At 40.6% G+C, this 19,140-nt stretch overlaps 1 protein-coding gene across 13 annotated transcripts in view; it reads right to left on the bottom strand.

Moving 5' to 3' along the window:
* Nucleotides 1–19,140, bottom strand: part of LPP (LIM domain containing preferred translocation partner in lipoma) — a 715,161-nt gene that overhangs the window by 19,781 nt on the left and 676,240 nt on the right. For all 13 annotated transcript variants that reach the window (XM_065943106.1, XM_065943114.1, XM_065943107.1 and 10 more), the window contains one exon: nt 4,100–4,278. In XM_065943106.1, the coding sequence (XP_065799178.1) occupies nt 4,100–4,278 (179 nt within the window). The remainder of the gene's footprint in view (nt 1–4,099; nt 4,279–19,140) is intronic.

Below are 19,140 nucleotides of genomic sequence, written 5' to 3' on the forward strand. Positions count from 1 at the left end.
CATAAACTTTGTGAGGTCAGGAGTGCGCCTAGCCTATCACTTTATCGGTGAACCTTCCCCAATGTCCTCAAGTAGGAATACATACTCCTTGGGAATAAAATATCTTTCATTGAGTTTGCCTATTTTAGTAGTAATTATTTGCATATCTTTGGAGACCTCAAAACCGTGAGCTTCCAAAGGATAGGATTTGCTTTATTTCTGAGTTTCTAGAAATAACTATTGTGACTGGTGCTGAAGATAGAAAGTCAGACAATATCTAATGGAATGAAGTATTTGCTATATTCTGCATAAAAAGATGTTGCTTAGGCCTTTATGTTCAACCTCAAGGTCTTTCCTCTTTGGAAAGGTATGAACAGTATTCTCGCTGAGTAATGATTCTTTCTTACCAACTGGCCTCATTAGATGGGAAAAGGTAAAGGGTAGAGACTGGAAGTGGCTTCCACAGTCCCCATGGTGTTCCCTGGCCAGCATTTTAAGGACTCTAAAAACTCCCAGGTGGTCTATTTAAAGACTTGACTCACTAAGCAGACAATAATAATAAAATTAACTTGATAAAAGACACTTCTGATGGTTAAAATAGCTACCATTTATTGTGTGCTTATTGTATGCCAAGTCTTGTTAAGAGCTCTATATACTTGTCCTTATTTTTTTACTGATAGCAAACATGAAGAAATACTTTTGATCATTTCTGCTATATAGCCATAGGAGCCAAAGCTCAGAGAAGGATGGTCTTATTCACTGGGTCCTGGCACATTTTTAGCAATCCACAAATGGATGCTGATTAAACAAATAGATGGATGCACGTAACATCCCTGATAAGAAAGATCAGACAGTGGAATAAAAGCTCAACGCAATGAAAGGGCGATTTAAATAAGTCGGCTTTTCTGAGCCCACTGTCTCGGAACTGGGAATACAAAAATAAACTGAGACTCCAGCAGTCAGACTGGTGAGGGACCTCTATATATTTCTGTATTTGTTCTGTTAACATATATGCATATCCTATCATACTGCAAACATGATTTAAGGGGGCTACTGTAAAATTGCGTATGTGCATTTTTTTATTACTAATCAGGCTATGTTAAGTGCTATCTATAGTGGATTTACAAAACTATAAAACATTGAGAAAGAGATCTAAATTCACACATGGGGCTAGGGAGAGTTTGAGATCTGAGGAAGCTTCTTTGTGTGTGCTGTACTCAGCCGTGTCTGACTCTTTGCAACCCCGTAGACTGTAGCCTGCTAGGCTTCTCTGTCCATGGAACTTTCACTAGATGATAACTGGGTTGGGCCTTGAAAGATGGCCACTTAGGTGAAATGGGAAAGTAAGTCTGTGTGTGTTTGTGTGTGTGTGGTGTGTTATGGGTGTGTGTTGGGAGTGAGGGTGGGATACAGGCAGTCTGCCAGGAAACTAGTTTGAGAGTCATCTGAAATGACACATGGGAAAGAGTTTCTGCCTAACAGGATGGGGGATTTGGGCCAATCCCGACTGAAGGTGGTTATGGAGGGGATGACCCATTAGCAAGGCTTTAAAAATAGCATTTCAGAAGCTAGTTACTCAGAGTGCAGTCCAAGACCACCTGGGAGCTGGTCAGAAATGCAGAATCTTAGGCCCCCGCTCTAGATCTCTTGAACTAAACTTTGCAGTTTAACAAAATCTGTGACTGTAAGTACGCTCAAGTTTGGGAAGCACCAGTTTAAAGGACAGGATTCTAAGCAGGGGAGATAAATCCCTTCTCCTGGGCCTCCTGCACCTCAGCTTCTATTCTCAGGCTGCTCTAGCTACAGCCAAGCAGAGCTTCCTTGAATGCAGAGAAGCCATTCTTCACCCTGTGCCCTTCTTTAATGCCTGAGCCGTTCCTTCTGTCAGTAATCTGCATTTCCCATTTAAAACACTCTGCTTCCAGAAACCTACTCAGGTCCCAGTAATCTCTTTTGGCCCTGATAGCTCAAACCCTTGCCTGTGCCTCATCTCGTCACCTTCACAGTATTTTTTGCCTGATCTCACACATAACCTGCACTTCTTCTCTTCCTTCCTCCTGTCAAACTCCTTGTTGATCAGGGCTTCTCTCTATGAATTTCTACTTATGCAATTTCTTTCCCTTAGCACGGTAATAGGCACATAGAGGGCTCTTCATAGATGTGGTTGAATTGAATGGAAAGGCATTTCCTAGAAGCTCACAAATGGGAGATCTGTTCAGAATGACCAATTATCTGTAGAAGGCAGCTGCATCTCCTCTCTGTAACCCACTTTCCTTAGCCATGCAATGTCTACCCTGGGTTGGACTTACAGCTGCTTTCTGTTCCAGTCTTTCAAGACCCAGAAACAGAGTTCCTTAAAATATGTCTTTTATTTTTCTTTTTGGAAATGGGGAAAAGAGCAAAAAGCTTCTCCCCTTTCATACCTGCCAATCATGCAGACAACATTATTTTGAATAGGTTGCATTTTAACTTCCCATTGAATTAGCGATGGTGGGGACTGTTGGGGGTTTTGGATTCTTTTTCCCTTTTAATTGCTCAAGTGTGCCTTCCTGGAGTGTTCAGACCCACACACATGTCACCAGTCACAAGTCTGTAATTATGCTCCCCACTCCTCGAAATGAAAGATAAATGGCATAGATATAAACTTACATTTGTCAGAATTGACTTCCTGTTTTAATTGAGGGGTGTAACATATCAGTCTTTTCCAGCAACAGAAACATGTGTGCTCTGATTATATCTATCAGTCTTTCTTGGATTAGAGTAAGTCTAAGAAAGGAGAGAAACAGTGACAGAAATACATTCCCCATTGGTATCTTTTCACTTCCCTTAAATAGATGCAAGTTTTTTTTTTCATGTGTAATTAGAAGCTAAAAATATCACTAACGTGAAGTACAATTTGTGCTGTGACTGCCCTTTCAAAGTAAGCCAGCCCTTCCTTGTCTAATTCAGGTTGAGAATTCCTGCCTCTGGATTTTTTTTTTTAATTCATTCAGCCTCTCATCTTTTGGTGAGGTTTTCACTTTTTCCTGCGATTTGGAAAGTGGTCAGGAAATTCTTTTTTAAAATATGAATCTCAGGTCCCCAAGCTGCTTGTGGCAAGTACCTCCCAGTTGTTGACAACACAGCAATGAAAATTAACCCACAAGACTGTATATCTGGAGGGCAACAGAACCTAAACTGGTGAGCCATACAAGTTCATCTCGTTGCAAGCCTCAGATGATTCTTGTGTTTGCTGGGCAAAACTTCCATGTCTGCCAATTATAAACCACACCTAGAGCTATCATATCGTTCCTGGGAATATGCAACAAATGTGATCAACCAACAAACTGGTCAAATAAGAATAAGCAAAATGCAAAACTATACAATTTTTCATGACCACTCCGGCTATAATAAAAGAGGACTCTACAAAGGAGAGAAGTGAGGAAGTAGGGATATATTTTTCCAGGCCCATCAGTTAAGTGGTCTTGATCTTGAGGTTCTACTTTCTAATTGTCCTCAAAAGAACAGAAAATATCCTGAGGAAGAGAAGACCTGGGGGAAGAACTTAGGGGAGGGTATGTATATGTTTATAATGGCATAAAACCACCTCCAAACATGCAAGAGGCTTGCTTTAGCAAGAGGGGCTGAATTGTTCTCCGAACAATTCAAATGTTCTCCCCCTATAACTTCCTATGTGCAGAGTGGAAAAGACATGGCTCTAGAGAGAACTCTTGGATGGGTCTGGTCTAATGAACAAACTGAAGAGCTCAGAGAAAACTGGGCAATTTGTCCACTGACTCACAGCTTGTTCACGTTTAGGCCAGGGAGAACTACCCTGTGATAGTGCCTCTTTCCAGTAATATGTTCTGTGGCTGACTCAACTTTCTCACAATTAAGGTGACACAAACATGTGATGGATAAGCCGAAGGGAAGCTTTGAAGCAGAGGCCGCACTGGAGGACCACACGGATTACTTGATATCACTTCCTGCATTGGAGGAGGGAATAAATAACTTCTTTCTAAGGTCGCACCAAATCCTGAGATTCTGTAGCTTGGAGAGAGAAGAGCAGCCCATATGCCAGGCAGTAAGACCAGACCCCAAGAGGACAATCAGGCAGCAGAAGGGAGAGTAGATCGCCTACTTGTGGAAGTCCTCAATGCAGTGGATGAGGCCACCAGCGTCCACGGTGAACGGGATGCCATCCAGGCTGCGGTGGCACATGACACAGGTAAAGCAGTGAGGATGATAGGCCTTCCCTGTGGCTCGGAGAATCCGCTCCATGATGGGCTTGGAGCACACGCTGCATTGCTCCAGGGTGTTCTAGGGAGGAAGAGAAAAAATGCCAATGTTAGGCTGGGAGGTAAGGAACTCCACTTACATAGTGACTTATAGCATGACAAGCAGTGTTCCAGAACATATGGGCTCATGCGCTTTCACACAGTATTTGGAGGAAGGCAGTGTTTATTACAGACAGAGAATGAAACAGATGGATCAAGTGGCTCTTCTAAGGCCATGCAGATGTGTTTTGTGTTTTACTCACTAAAATCTGTCCAACTCATTAAGATCCTATGGACCGTAGCTCTCCAAGTTCCTCTGTTCATGGGATTTCCCAGGCAAGAACACTGGTGTGGGTTGCCACACCCTCCTCCACGGGATCTTCCTGGCTCGAGGATCGACCCTGTGTCTCCTGCACTAGCAGAGGAGTCTATACCACTGAGCCACAAGTGAAGCCCTCTGGCTTTGTACAACAACTCAATTTTGCTGTTGTGGCAGGAAGGCAGCCACAGACAATGTGTAAGTAAATGATCATGGCTGTGTTCTAATAAAACTTTATTTACAAAAGCAAGCTGGATTTGGCCATGGCTATAGTTGAGCTTCCCAAGTGGTGTTAGTGGTAAAGAACCTGACTGCAAATGAAGGAGACCTAAGAGGCGCAGGTTCAATCCTTGAACTGGGACGATCCCTGGAGGAGGGCATGGCAACCCACTCCAGTATTCTCACCTGGAGAATCCCATGGACAGAGGAGCCTGGCAGGCTGCAGTCCATAGGGCTGCAAACAGTCAGACATGACTGAAGTGACTTAGCACATAGTTGGCTGACCTCTGAACTACACAACCTGGGTTCTCCACTGGAAGAATACTTCTCCATTACTTCTAAAACTTGATTAACCATCAAAATCTCACCAGGATCACTCAAAACCTTAACGTTTTAGAGTGATCTCTCTGATGACCCAGACTCGCAGAGAGCATGCTGGTTATAGAACCCAATGAGAGATCAGTATAATCAATGATGTTTTGATCATTTAAAACCTTGATTCAAACACCATCTCCACATTTAGTGTTGTGAAATCTTGATGGAAATGTTGAACCTAGAAGGTTTTGAGTCTAGAGGATTTGTTGAACCTAGAGGGTTTCACTTTTGAGAAATGAAAGAAGAAAGTCAAATTTATTTGACTTTAAAAATACATTCAGATTTAAAAATAAATCCTCCTCCCCCGCTTTAAAATGGATATCATTTATTGAGTCAGAACTCAGAAAAATTGATAAAATTAGTTGTTAACTTTCCATCCTTGCCTAGAATTGTATGCTTTCTTACCAGACAACAGAGTTTCACATATAATATGCAATATTTTAACTGAGATGTTTGGATTGACTCCATGAGTTTACAAATCTAGAATAAACCTGGGATAGGGATCTGATTAGAAAACTGCAGAACTGGATGGGATGTGGAGAAGAAATATTTCCCTCTTACCACCGGAACTTTTAAATGGGCATGAGGCAAGGCATGTTTGTTGGTAGATAAGCAGTGTGCTGGTGACAACTAGAGCAACAGTGCCTGATCGGTTTCTTGTTTCCATCTCTCCTCCTGTAACACTTGCCCATCCTCATAATGACTTTCAGTTTCCTTTCTAAAAGACAGATGTGATTAAGTAGCTTTCCTGCCGGAAAACTTCTATGGCTCCTCATTGTGCAAAGAGCTAGTTCCTCACCCGACATGCAATCTCCTGTTTTAGGCTCAGATTTTCCTAATGTTTCAGACTGCTACTCTTGCTCAAACCAATGAGAAACTTCCATACTTCTGTGCATTGTCATGCCTAGAAGGAATCACAATTTGCTGTTTTGACCTCTCAAGTTATGGATTAGAAGGCATCTCCCCAGGCAAGCCTTCTTCAGTAACTTCAGTTGGAATAAACTTTTTTTCTCTCCCTTTCCTAAGCACTTAATTCATGTTGCTTATAGCACTTACAATATTCACCATATTACAATTATTTGCACATATGGGTATTTCCTATACTGTACTGCGATTCTTTAAGGACAGGGATTATGTCTTAAGAATGTTTCTTTGTCCCATGCTTTTTCCTTGGTGGCTCAGATGGTAAAAAAAAAAAAAAATCTGCCTGCAGTGCAGGAGACCCAGGTTTAATCCCTGGGTCGGGAAGATTCCCTGGAGAAGGAAATGGCAACCCACTCCAGTATTCTTGCCTGGAGAATTCCATGGACAGAGAAGCCTGGTGGGCTACAGTCCATGGGATCGCAGAGTCAGGCATGACTGAGCAACTAACACTTTCACTTTTTCACCCAACATACTACCTGGAATAAAAAGAATCCTAGGATGAACATATGCAAAAAGAATGAAGGAAGGAATATTGTTTACATCCCACTCTGGCATCACAGTGCTGGCCCGAGTCCCCTAACTCTGGAATCCAGAGGACGGTAAATCCATCACCATTCTCTCCTCCAAACTGTGGTTACTGGAGATTCTGAAATTGCTTAGTATGCCTCTGGTCACAGTCTAAACTCATGGAAACTATTAACCTATTTTCCCCCCATTTTGAAGTGGTGAAATTAAAATAGCAGAAGAACATAAGATGAGAGTCTGGAGATGACGATGGTCTGGACAATGAAGGCCCTGGTTCTTTTCTGCCCTGGTGATCTGAGCTAATGTGGCTGGAAACTGTCTTCCCAGAGTTTGTGTTTTGCTCTTCTGTGGGTTTTAACTTTTTCTTTTTTAAAGCCAACCCTGTAATGGAGTTGAACAAACCAGAAAATGCTTGACCAGAAAATGTTTTTGTTTGCATTGAGGCTTGGCTGCAAGCTTCAGCCCATTTATTCAAAACCAGCCGCAACATATAAAGTTGAGTCAGTTTCTAAGGAAAGACTTTATGGCCCAAGTTTAAAGGGCAGGTAATCGGAACATTTCTGCTACAAAAGAAAGTGTAAAATATTCCTAAAGTGAGACTGCAGTAAAATGCCCTCAAATCAGAAAATAAAAGCTCCAAGAATGCATCTGACTAGAAGCTTGGATTAGCAAATGGTTGAGGACATATGAACCTTCTTGAGCCAGTTCCCTTTACCGTATTCGTCTCTCAGTCTCCAACTGGTCCACTAGGACCTTTAGACATATCTTCCCTTAGAGAAAGGATAAAGACTCTATAAATGTCTGGGAGGAGAACTCTGGGAGTTCGTCTAGTCCAGGCCTCTGATTTCACAGGTGAGAAAACAGACCTGGAAGACTGACACAGCTGGGACCTGAGTCATGGAAATGATTAGCAGTAGAGGATGGGTTGGTACCCCAGGTTCCTGACTCCCAATAATTCAGATAGGGATCTGATAAGTTAATTCTGTAGTCAGAGAAACAAAGTTGCTGGATGAAAAAGATAAATTGTCCCTCTGGATTTGTCAGCATCTACTGTATGATCGAAGATTTGATGCTTTTGAACTGTGGTGTTGGAGAAGACTCTTGAGAGTCCCTTGGACTGCAAGGAGATCCAACCAGTCCATCCTAAAGGAGATCAGTCCTGGGTGTTCATTGGAAGGATTGATGCTGAAGCTGAAACTCCAATACTTTGGCCACCTGATGCAAAGAGTTGACTCATTGGGAAAGACCCTGATGCTGGGAGGGATTGGGGGCAGGAGGAGAAGGGGATGACAGAGGATGAGATGGCTGGATGGCATCACTGACTTGATGGACATGAGTCTGAGTAAACTTTGGGAGTTGGTGATGGACAGGGAGGCTTGGCGTGCTGCGATTCATGGGGTCGCAAAGAGTCGGACACGACTGAGTGACTGAACTGAACTGAACTGAACTGTATGACCTGAGGTAAATGATTTGTCCTCCCTAGACCTTGGTTTTCTCATCTGCAAAACGGTGACTAATTTCAGCTCTGCAGTTTTATTAGTCTTTGATGTATCAGTATAGTTACTCAGTCATGTCCGATTCGTGGCGACTCCGTGGACTGTAGCCCACCAGGCTCCTCTATCCATGGTGATTCTCCAGGCAAGAATACTGGATTGGGTTGCCATGCCCTCCTCCAGGGGATTTTCCAACCCAGGAATCAAATTCAGATCTCTTGCATTGCAGGCAGATTCTTTACCATCTGAGCCACTGAGAAGCCCTGATATATCAGTATTAACAAATACAGGTATAGGTCAATATTTCCATTACTAGAGATATACTAACAGCAACTGAATGACCCTTCATCTGAGGCTTGAAACAAGGGTTTGTGTGTCAGAAACCAGGACTCTCTAACCTTTACTTTACCTTACCACTTGGAATTCCAGAAGTTACTAAAGGTAGAATTTTAAGCATGACAGAAGAAGATCTTTGTGTCTTCTTATAACCTTCTATAGAAGGTTATTTTAAAGTCAGACTAAAAGATACACATTTTATAGAAATATGAAGTTTTTCTAAATTAGGTTAAAATGAAATGTTTGTTGGTCAGTCATGCCCGACTCTTTGTGACCTCATGGACTGTAGCCCACCAAGCTCCTCTGTCCATAGAATTTTCCAGGCAAGACTACTGGAGTGGGTAGTCATTCTCTTTTTCAGGGGATCTTCCCAACCCAGGGATCAAACCTGGGGTCTCCTGCATTGCCAGCCCATTATCATCCGAACCACTAGGGAAGCCCATAAAATGAAATGGTTAATAAATAAAATTGTATTTAATAAAAGAGATAAAGAAATAACAAGTCTTCAAGCAAACAAGCAGAAGATGGGTGTCTCAGTTTCTACTCAAATTGCATCTTGTCCGTGAAGTAGGGGCACCAAGATTGATAGATAGGAGTTATGAAGGAAGAGAACACCCCAGCCTAAGGCCCTTAAAAATGAGTAGAGGGCTTCATGACCTGACTCTGGACCCATCTCTACTGGTCTTTCCCATGGGCCCCACCTGCTAGCTGCCACATCGAGCTCTCTGCCACATCTTTAATAGCTGTGTTCTTTTACAAGCCCAGACTACTCACATTCTTCCTTGTCTAGAGAATATTTACTCATTCTCCAAAGTTAAGCTCCAACATTACCTCTTCTGCAAAATCTTTCCTAGTTTTCCCTTTGTTATACTCCAAGAAAAAGAAGTCACTTCCACTCCTGTTAGATTGCATTATGCTTCTTCTATGACACTGAATATAACAATGTCCTTGACTTAAAGGTTTATGTCAACCTCCATGACCAAACAGTGGCCACCCCACTCTCCTGGTAGGGAGCCATAGTCATAGGTTGAGTTTCCTAGGAAACAGCTTCTGAAACAGAGATTTACACAAAAGAAGTTATTGAAGAGTCTCTTTGAGCTCATACCTGTGGGAGAGAACAGGCAGCCTCTGGAGAGAGGGAGGACTTGAACTATGATGCAGTTATAATAAAGGTTTCTGATGGTTTCATGGAGAACTGTGGAGTAAGGACAACTGTGCAAAATTGTCTTTCCCTGAAGCTAGGGGGTAGGATGTTTATACCCTTACATCTGCCATCCAATGGATACAGGCTGCTTGCAAGGAGGAAGAATGATGTTGGGATGAGGGTGTTCCCTTCAGGTTAAATAGGGGGTCTGGGCAGTGCACTATAGTAGCCATAATAGTAAATTAAACATCTTTCCCCAGGGCCTGCATGGTCCATGATACACATTAGGCAAGGGGGAACCAGGTATAAAAGGAGGCTTTCCAGGTGGCTCAGTGGTAAAGAATTTGCCTGTCAATGCAGGAGACATGGGTCTGATCCCTGACCTGAGAAGATCCCACATGCCTTGGAGCAATAAACCTGTGAGCCACGACTAATGGACCTGCTCTCTAGAGCCCATGCTATGCAACCAGAGGAGCCACCACAATGAGAAGCCCGAGCACGACAACTGGAGAGTGGCTCCAGGTCCCCCCAGCTAGAGGAAAGCCCGCACGGCAACGAAGACCAGCACAGCCAAAAAAGAATCCTAGGCTTGTTTGAAGATTTTTAAGAAACTTTTGAAAATATTTTAAGCAGTTACTCAAATGAAAGTATCATTAATGAGAGAAGATGTTAGAGTAGGAAAAAAAATAAGAAATTATTTAACTGCTAAAAGGCACAGCTTATAAACTTCTTTTGAAGCGATGGCAATACAATTGTGATTAAAAGCAAAAAGTGAAAATAAAAATAAAATTGTCAACAAATCTTGTACACAAAACTCCCAAATGCAACTGTTTTTAAATGAGAGAGACAATCTGGTTGTATCTTTTCTATCCTTGGATAATGTATAAATAACTTCTCTAATTCACAGGCAGAAGAGCTGGAAGAATCATCTGAATATAAATGAAGGATACAGGTAACACAAGCATTGACTATTAGTTAAATGATGAAGAAAAGAATATTTGTAAAATTTACATATTCCTTAGGTGTATGTGTGTTCCCTGTTGCAGATTAAATCAAGAGACATAAGTATTTGAAGATTTGGAAGACTATAAAGTACTGCCATTTAGAAATGTTAAAATTTTCATTTCATAAAATTAAAATGTGATCTTATATTCAGTCTTTATTGTTTTTTTTTTTTTTTTTTTTTTTTTTTAGGTACCAAAGCAATACTGGAACAGAAAAGACTTGGAAAGAGAAGGGTGACATCTCATGTTCTAGATACAGTTTTGGTCCAGCTGAGCTAAGAATAAAAAGAAAGAAATGAGGAGAGCTGGAAAATATGAGACTTTTAAAAGTCTTTAGAGATTATTGCGGTCCTGGAGTTTTCAACTTCCCTCACTTGTCCCCTCTTCCCCAATCCTTTGTTCAGAGAAGTAATTTATCTAGGAAGCACATCCAAAAGAGTCCAAAATCACTTCTGGATGGAGAGAGGAGAGGATGAAGCCTGTACATGCTGTACAGATTAAAACCCATCCATCTGGTCCCAACTACCAGATTCAGAAGACTAAAGGGCAGCAAGGGAAAACAACTAGTGGAAGATATGTAATTAGAGGATAGGTCTAATTCTCCATCCAGTGGATAACCCCACTGCTACATCACAGAGTACCTATTCCATATTTCAGTTGACATACTCTACATTACAAATAAAAGGCAGATGACCTGCAAGCTACATGCATATAAAACAAAGAGAGGGAACACGCTGAGATCTTAAGACAGTTCTACTCTCAATTTCATTGGCTCCCACAGGGTAAGACAGAAAACTCATTGTTGGAGCCCTAGCATCTACAACAGTATCCTTGCCTAAAATTGATGCTCCATAAATATTAGCTTCATTATGAATAAGCAAACTCTGGATACTTGACATAAAATGAAATACAATCTATTTAATTGTGCAAAACAATTCTTTAGTCCAAAGCTTCTCAACTGGCAGGCTAATACACAGTGCCTCATATGGGGCCTAGGTGTCCCATGTTTGGAAGGGTCAGAAGGGGCCAGAGGTTCTATAGTTCCTAAATGGTAGTTACCTTGGGCCAGGAGAAGCCTCATCTATTCACTCCAGTGTGCTCAATGAAGGCCATCACTTTTCACATGAATCATGATGTAGAAAGACTGGAAAGCATAACCTAAGTGTAGGTATTCCCAACAGAAGAGCAACGTGGTGCAGTAAGAAGGGAACATGGCTACGACTCAGCAAGCTTCACTGAAATGCCACTGACATTATTTAAATTCAAATAATTGTATTATCTACCTTAATTTGGGAATAAAGACTTATTCTTGATTCTGGTAATCAAGGCTTCCCAAATAATGACAGTACTTTTCGGTTTCCTTCACAGATGAAGACGTCATTTTATCTTGCTAGTTTTTCAAATAAGCCCACAGTATATAACCATCAAACAGCTCTGCCTCCCAGGAAGGCATGCATTACTCATTGAAAGTTCTCTTGCATTTTCCAAGTGTCCTTCACCTATATCTGTTTCTTAACCTAAATCTCTACTGTGTTTATATCTAATATGTGATTTAAAAGATGGAAAATAACAGTTACCCTATGACTGTGATTTTTCAATTAGAATAAAAATTCCTATTCGATTGATGAGAATTCTAATTTTTTCAAAACAGGAAAAATTTTGAGTCAATTTAGCAAATGGCATCAATTCCTTAAGATGTATTTTCTTTTGATGTCATTACCTCCACACACAAAATGACAGCTATGAAACATGTCACTGAAAATTCAGTTAAAGAACTTCAGCATTCTTATTTTTGTCACTTTGGTTCAACTTTTTGAACATAACTCTGCATCCCGTGCCTACGTTACCTGCACTTTCTTATAAATCCCTTTTAAAGAAACTTTTCACATGATTTTCTGATGAGCAGAGCTGTCTGCTCCCTTAATTTAGCATTACAGAAAGTCTCAAGAGTAGGACAAAACATTCAACATCCTGGCAGGTACAGCTGAAGACAGAACAAAGAGACCATCCCTACCCTCAGAAGTCCCCACTGTGGGGGGCGAGGGAGACACTTCTATAAATAACTGACTGGAGGCAAAGGGCACAACAAATTGCTATTACAGAGGAATGAGTAATATGTGATGGGAACACAGAAGAGAGTAATTACTTATGAATGGTGAGGGAGCAGGCAATGGGTGGTGATGTACAATTCTGGGAATCTATTGTAGGTGGGACTTGAGTTGGCTTTTGGAAAAAAAAAACACATCATAACAGTTTTTGGAATTAATGTTGTGCTAAAACAAAAGCCTTCATTATGTATGTCCCAGATATGCCTACTCTGAGACAAAATTCATTCCACAAGAAGAGTTCTGTAACAGAATGAGCGCATTGGGCAGTATTGGTAAAGGGAACTCGACATTGCTAGAGATGAGTGTCTATGTGTTAAACTAATGCAAACTAAGCATGTGACCACTAACAGCATTTAGAGGAAACAATTTTTATAAGATTTTCTGTTTTTATTTGGTCTAAATAAATTGGATTTAAAACTAAGAAACGTGTCTTAAAACCACAAGGGGAAAAACCAACAGAAAGGACAAAAACAGACAATTAGATCATTTTATTCAATTTTATCATAAGCCACAAATCACATTCTTCACAAAGTAAATAAATGCCCTGGTGTTTATTCTGAAGCACTGGGGTTAGGATTACAATCTGAGCTTTAGTGATTAAAAAAAGACACTCCATTAAAGGGCATTTAGCTTGTTTCTACCTTCAGGCCCAGAGAGGTACTATTTTACCTTAAAATGTATAGCCTTTATGGAACATGGTTCTTTCAAAACAAAAACACTTATCTTGAACATTTCCTAACCCTTGAGAAATATGATGGGGGAGCTGGGACTCATGAGCATCTTAGACCTTTATGCCAGGAGCAAAATTAAAAGATCACAGCACTCCATTGAGAGTATTGTGAGAGGAGGAAAGAGTGGAATTTCTTTCCTTTTAAGCTAAGTCAGATAGATGATAGAATTGCCTTTACAATATCATCAAGGTACAGTCTGTTGGGACTTGTTAACTCTGTAATCAGAGAAGAATCTGCTATATGGGGTAAGAGAATTATTGGTAGGTTCAAGAAACCTGGGTTTCTTCAATTTTCTATGCAATTTTCTCGACCTCTCTGGCCTTCTGTTTCTTCATCTACTATACAAGAATGATAACATTTATACTGCAGTTCTGTAAGAACTAAATGAGGTCATATATACGAAAATAAGACACTGATTGTATAATAAATGCTAGTTTTGTGTAATTCTTATCAATTTTAGGGAACTAGAACATACATTTAATTAATTTGATATTCTTTGATCATTTAATTAAACTATTATATGTAAGTACTACATTTTTAATTTTTGCTTCACCATCAATCTCTTATAATTTATATCTTTACTAAAAGAAATGGATTATTGAAGGAATTCTGTGTATGATACTCTAGGACAACTGGATAATATAGTAATAGAAAATGGGCTCTTGGATTTCTAAGATTCCTTGCTACGTCCACAAGAATCTTGTGGAAGAGCTGTTTTCACTTTTATGTACAATTTTTATATCCCAAACCTGGAAATACCTTAGCTCTTCATAAAAGTAATTTGTATCATTTTATACTCTCAAAATAAAAACTGATACCTTGCTTTGGTAGAGTTTTTAATGTTTAGTAACTACACAACCAGGGCCTCATTCGATCTCCACAATAATCTATCAGAGTCAGTAGAATGGTAGAATTCTTTTCCCTGTTATATGTCACATGACTATAAGTGTGGTCAGACTTGAACCTCTATCTTTAAAGTCCAAAGACAAAGTTGTTCATTCTGCTACTTTACACTGTCCTCCAGTTAACTGATTTTTCCTATATCTTGTTATTAATATGTAGTTCCATATAAAGGTGATTACACTGAATGCAGAAATCAGTCTTTAGCAAATTGATAGGCTATAGACCTTCACAAATACAGCTTGCTTGAGCCTGAAAAACTTATTAAAATCATCTTGTCCAACTTGCTCCCCTTATATACTAGGACACTGCATTCAGGGAAGTTGGTTGCCCAATGAAAACCAGTTAAAGAGCTAAGGTCAGGACCCAGTTGCCTTGGTTTTTATACAGTATTCTTTCCAAACCCCACACTAGGTGATTTTTGGAGCACCAAATCCTCTCTTTGGTATTCTGGCCCTTGTTAACAATAAGAGTATGACAACTCTTGTTGATTAGTTATTGACGATTATTTACATTACCAATGGAAAATCATTAGGTTGAGTCTATTGCAACTGTCAAACAAGATTGTTTCTCACTTGGTTTGTAGTAGAGATTCTCTGGCCAGTGACTCAGAGGAGCTAATCCTAAACTCAGCAACATGGCATGATGTCTTGCATATGCATGCATGGTCAGTTGTGTTCAGCTCTTTGTGACCCCATGGACTGCAGCCTTCCAGGCTTCCCTGTCCATGGGATTTTTCCAGGCAAAAATACTGGAGTGAGTTGCTATTTCCTCCTCTAGGGGATCTTCCTAACCCAGGGATTGAACCTGTGTCTCCTGTCTTGGCAGGCAGATTCTTTATCACTGAGCCGCCTGGGGAGCCGTGGTTTCTTAGGTCCAGCTTTTATAATGTCTGGCATTTGCAACTTGTAAACAGAGGTTATTAATAGACACTCAGACCAGTTTTACTGAGGCAGATGCTTTCCAGAGTAGCTAGAATTTCAACAGTATCTTGGACAAAATTCCATAATCTGAGTATCAATTTTCTCATCTATAGAATGAGATATAATTACTTGTCCTGTCTACTTCTCAGAATTGTGATAATTAAGTGAGATAAGAAATGTAAGATGCACTTTTAAGAATGTAAACAGATGTAAAAAATATTGTTATAAAGTTTTTTTCTCTGGGCAAAATTACTGCTCCACATAAGGATAGACTCTAATTACTAGTTCTTTTTAGTCAGCTGAGAGGCTAATATATATTACTATTATTACTGAAGAGAAGAAAATATGATCTGCATACACAGACATCCACAATCCTATGCATACTGGCATAATGACTTTGAGAAAATGCAATATGTTTTTTTCTCTTATTCTTGTTTTTTTTCAACAGATATCTTTATTATCATATTTTTATACACCTGAAACACCTAATAAGTGATGGAGCAATTATCCGGTATTTAGGGTATACAGAGAAACTTCATGGAACATGTAGCTTATCACAGGTATACCTGTCAGGGTCCCCAGCAAAGTCCTTGATACTTGTGCCTGTGAGGTACCCTCTTAACCATTCTCAATCCTATGATCTTCAATTTGCGGTAGACAGGAGGCCCTGATGAGGAAAATAGCCATCTTTGGGTCCCAATGCTAAGGCCAGCATTATTTGAAACTGGAATTGTTAAAATAGATGTTTATGGAAACCGTGCACGGTACAGTAACAAAGAGAAATGACCCAAAGCCAAGGAAGGACATGCTCTAGTCCCACAAAACTGAGCCACTGGCAGGACGCATGTGCAAAGCATTTGTTTCTCTGGCCCTAAACTCCTTCACACACAATAAGAGAAGGTGTAAGTCACCCAGCCACATCTGACTCTGTGCATCCCATGGACTGTAGCCTGCCAGGCTCCTCTGTCCATGGGATTCTCCAGGCAATAAAACTGGAGTGAGTAGCCATTCCCTTCTCCAGGGGATCTTCCTGACCCAGAGATGCAACCCAGGTCTCCTGAACTTGCAGGAGGATTCTTCACTGTCTGAGCCACCAGGGAAGCCCCATAAAATAAGAAACTTAAGTTAATAGACTTCTTGGTCCCTTGAAATTCTGTAACTGTTTAGAGGGCTGAGCAAAAGTTTTAATAAGGCAGGGCTCATTGTCTTGTCCACTGTTTCATTCCCAGTTCACTGAAAAATGATTGGTACATAGAAGAAACATAAATATTTTATTAAATCAATAAATTAATGATTGGGAATGAACATTCCAGAGTCATCCAATAACACCTATTCTCATAACCAGACTTGAAATTCTACCATGATCCTCAGAAGGCTTTCCATCACCACCATATGTAAGCAGCCCCCTCTCCAAAGCCGGACTCTAGCTCATGATCCTGCTACTTTCTTCATACTCCTTATCTCTACCTGGTATCACCTCCTGCATTCAGTTGCTGACATAGGGCTTATCTCCCCACCACTCTGATACACAGCTGCCTTCACAGCCTTTGGAGCAGTGCTTAACACATTACAGACACTTAAGTATTTGTTGAATGAAAAAAAGTGACATTCAACTACCTAGCATCTAAGGTCTCTTCCAACTCTTGGGTTCCTTGGTTCTATCTCAGTAAGAGCATATCACTCAGAAAAATCAGTGCTACACATTTCTCCAAGTATATAAATGATCTGAGGTTAATTACACAATATGGTAGGTAGGACAACATTCTTTGTACTATAGTATCTGTCTTCCATGGGTAACTGACCATCCAGGGGTAAACTCTAAAACTGGGTTTTAAGTGATGATGTTTTTAGCTCCAAGTATACACAGCCATTGACTGCCTGCCTGTGCATTTATCAGAGTTAAATCCATTGTGAATCATCCATTAGAATCAAGAACTGCAAGCAGAGACTAGAAATGTTCCCAATACCATTCTGCTCACGTGTCAGTTCCCTTCAGAGCTGCCTGAAACTCAGCTCTGCCAAGATGTTTATTTTCTACCTGGCTTCATGAATTGCAATTACTTCCTAAATTATAACAAGCCACAAGTGGTCTGAGCCAAACAACCAGGGTCACAGAAGGTCTCTCCTTGTACTTCTGGGGATGACAGAAAAACTTGTTTGAACCAAAATTGCTCCTCTTTCAAAAGAAAGAAAACTTTAAGCCTTTAACTCTTGGGAGTGGCAAAGGGAACAGCCAGAGGGCCATGAGCTAACTTCATTTCTCTAGAGATCTGTTGAATAGATTTGGCAATGATTTGGCTTCTGTTGAAAACAAGCCCTTCTAATTGTACTTCTGCCAGTGGAAGACAAAAGACAGCACCGAAGCTTAGAAAGGCCATGACGACATGCCAAGATCATGACTGTGACCATGCAGTGATCTTCTGAGTAGAGCACTGTGGATGTGTGTGTATCTAACTGGGCTCTGGCACCCGTGGACAAGAACGTGACCTTCTGAAGAGTACAAAGGGGAGCCGGTGAAGTGACATGCTTCCCTTCAACTGGATCTTGGCTGTAATATTTCCTGACAGTAGAAATAAAATAATTCCACATTTTGGTTCCTCTTTCCACCCCCACCGTGCCAAAAGTGGTTTACATTAAGTAGGTAAGGATGGCAGAAATAACGAGCACAGGCTTTTCCATTCTGTACTGTGAAAGACAAAAAGGACAGAGAATACAGATGTTTTTGCTCCTGCAAAACGGTGGTGGACTAACTCTTTCAGTGTCTCTGGAATGCAAATTTTCTCTTCACAGTTTAGCAGTCTTTTTTGGATTTCAGCACAGTGAACTAACACTTTCCTGGATTCCAAGACCTCCAGAGAACCAGATGGATGAGAGGAATTGGAGAAAAAAAGAACCCACGCTACTTGAAAAAGGTATGAATTTCTCACTCTGCATCTAGCCAAAAGCTCTGAAAATTAGAAGAGTGAAATCACTTTGAGTTTGTTCAAATGCATGCCATCCTAGAGTTGTTTGTGGTGGGAAAAAAAAATCTAAAATGATTTGATGGTTTAGAGTCTGTGTTCAGTTTAATCTAGGAAGCAAACTTTAACACAGATGATATGTTTACTATCAAAGGGAGGAAAGAATGTGGATGGAAGACATTACACAAGAGCATCATTCAATAAGCTTGTGCTCTAAAGCCAGTCACTGCTCCCCAGTGCCAAACTTTTTAACTTGACACTCAAGGCCCTTTAGGATATTGTCTTTCCTCCCCTTTCTGGCAAGTACCCTACCATTCCCGCAACAGAGTCCTGATCCTGTCAATCCAAACTGTTTAACACTTTACACGCCTTGCTCTTGCATGCTTTTATGCCCATTGTTGCTTCTGCCTGGAGCATTTCTTAACAAATGTGATGGCTCACTTTTTATATGAATGTACCCTACCTTACTGATCATCTCCCTACACTTCTGTTCTTTAACAGCACTGTTCATATTTTCATTATAGCACAGACTCTGTGTAGAGTGTGATCTGTTTATGTGCTATGGGAAATGCTATGACAAAGCATACTTTCCAAAGGTGAAGACGTCAACACATATCACATCCCATATACTCTTCTAATGTGGTCCTAACAGTTCATCAGGGGAACATGGATCCCTGGGAGGACATTTGACACTTCCTGGACAATGGAATGTGGTAGAAATGATGCTTAAGACACCCAGTGCTACTCATAAAATAAGATACAATTTTCTTTTGAGACACATACTTTTGAAGCCCCGAGTTGCCAAGTCAGAAACTTGGCTACTCAGAAGCTGCTGTGCTGAAGAGATTATACGTACATAGAGGGAGATGCCTGAAGAATCCCAGTTGTTCCAGAACAGCTATTCAAGTATTCCCAGGCTGGGTACCAGATATATAGGTGAAGGA

Source organism: Muntiacus reevesi, chromosome 8 (genome assembly GCF_963930625.1).
Source record: "Muntiacus reevesi chromosome 8, mMunRee1.1, whole genome shotgun sequence".
Lineage (NCBI taxonomy): Eukaryota > Metazoa > Chordata > Mammalia > Artiodactyla > Cervidae > Muntiacus > Muntiacus reevesi.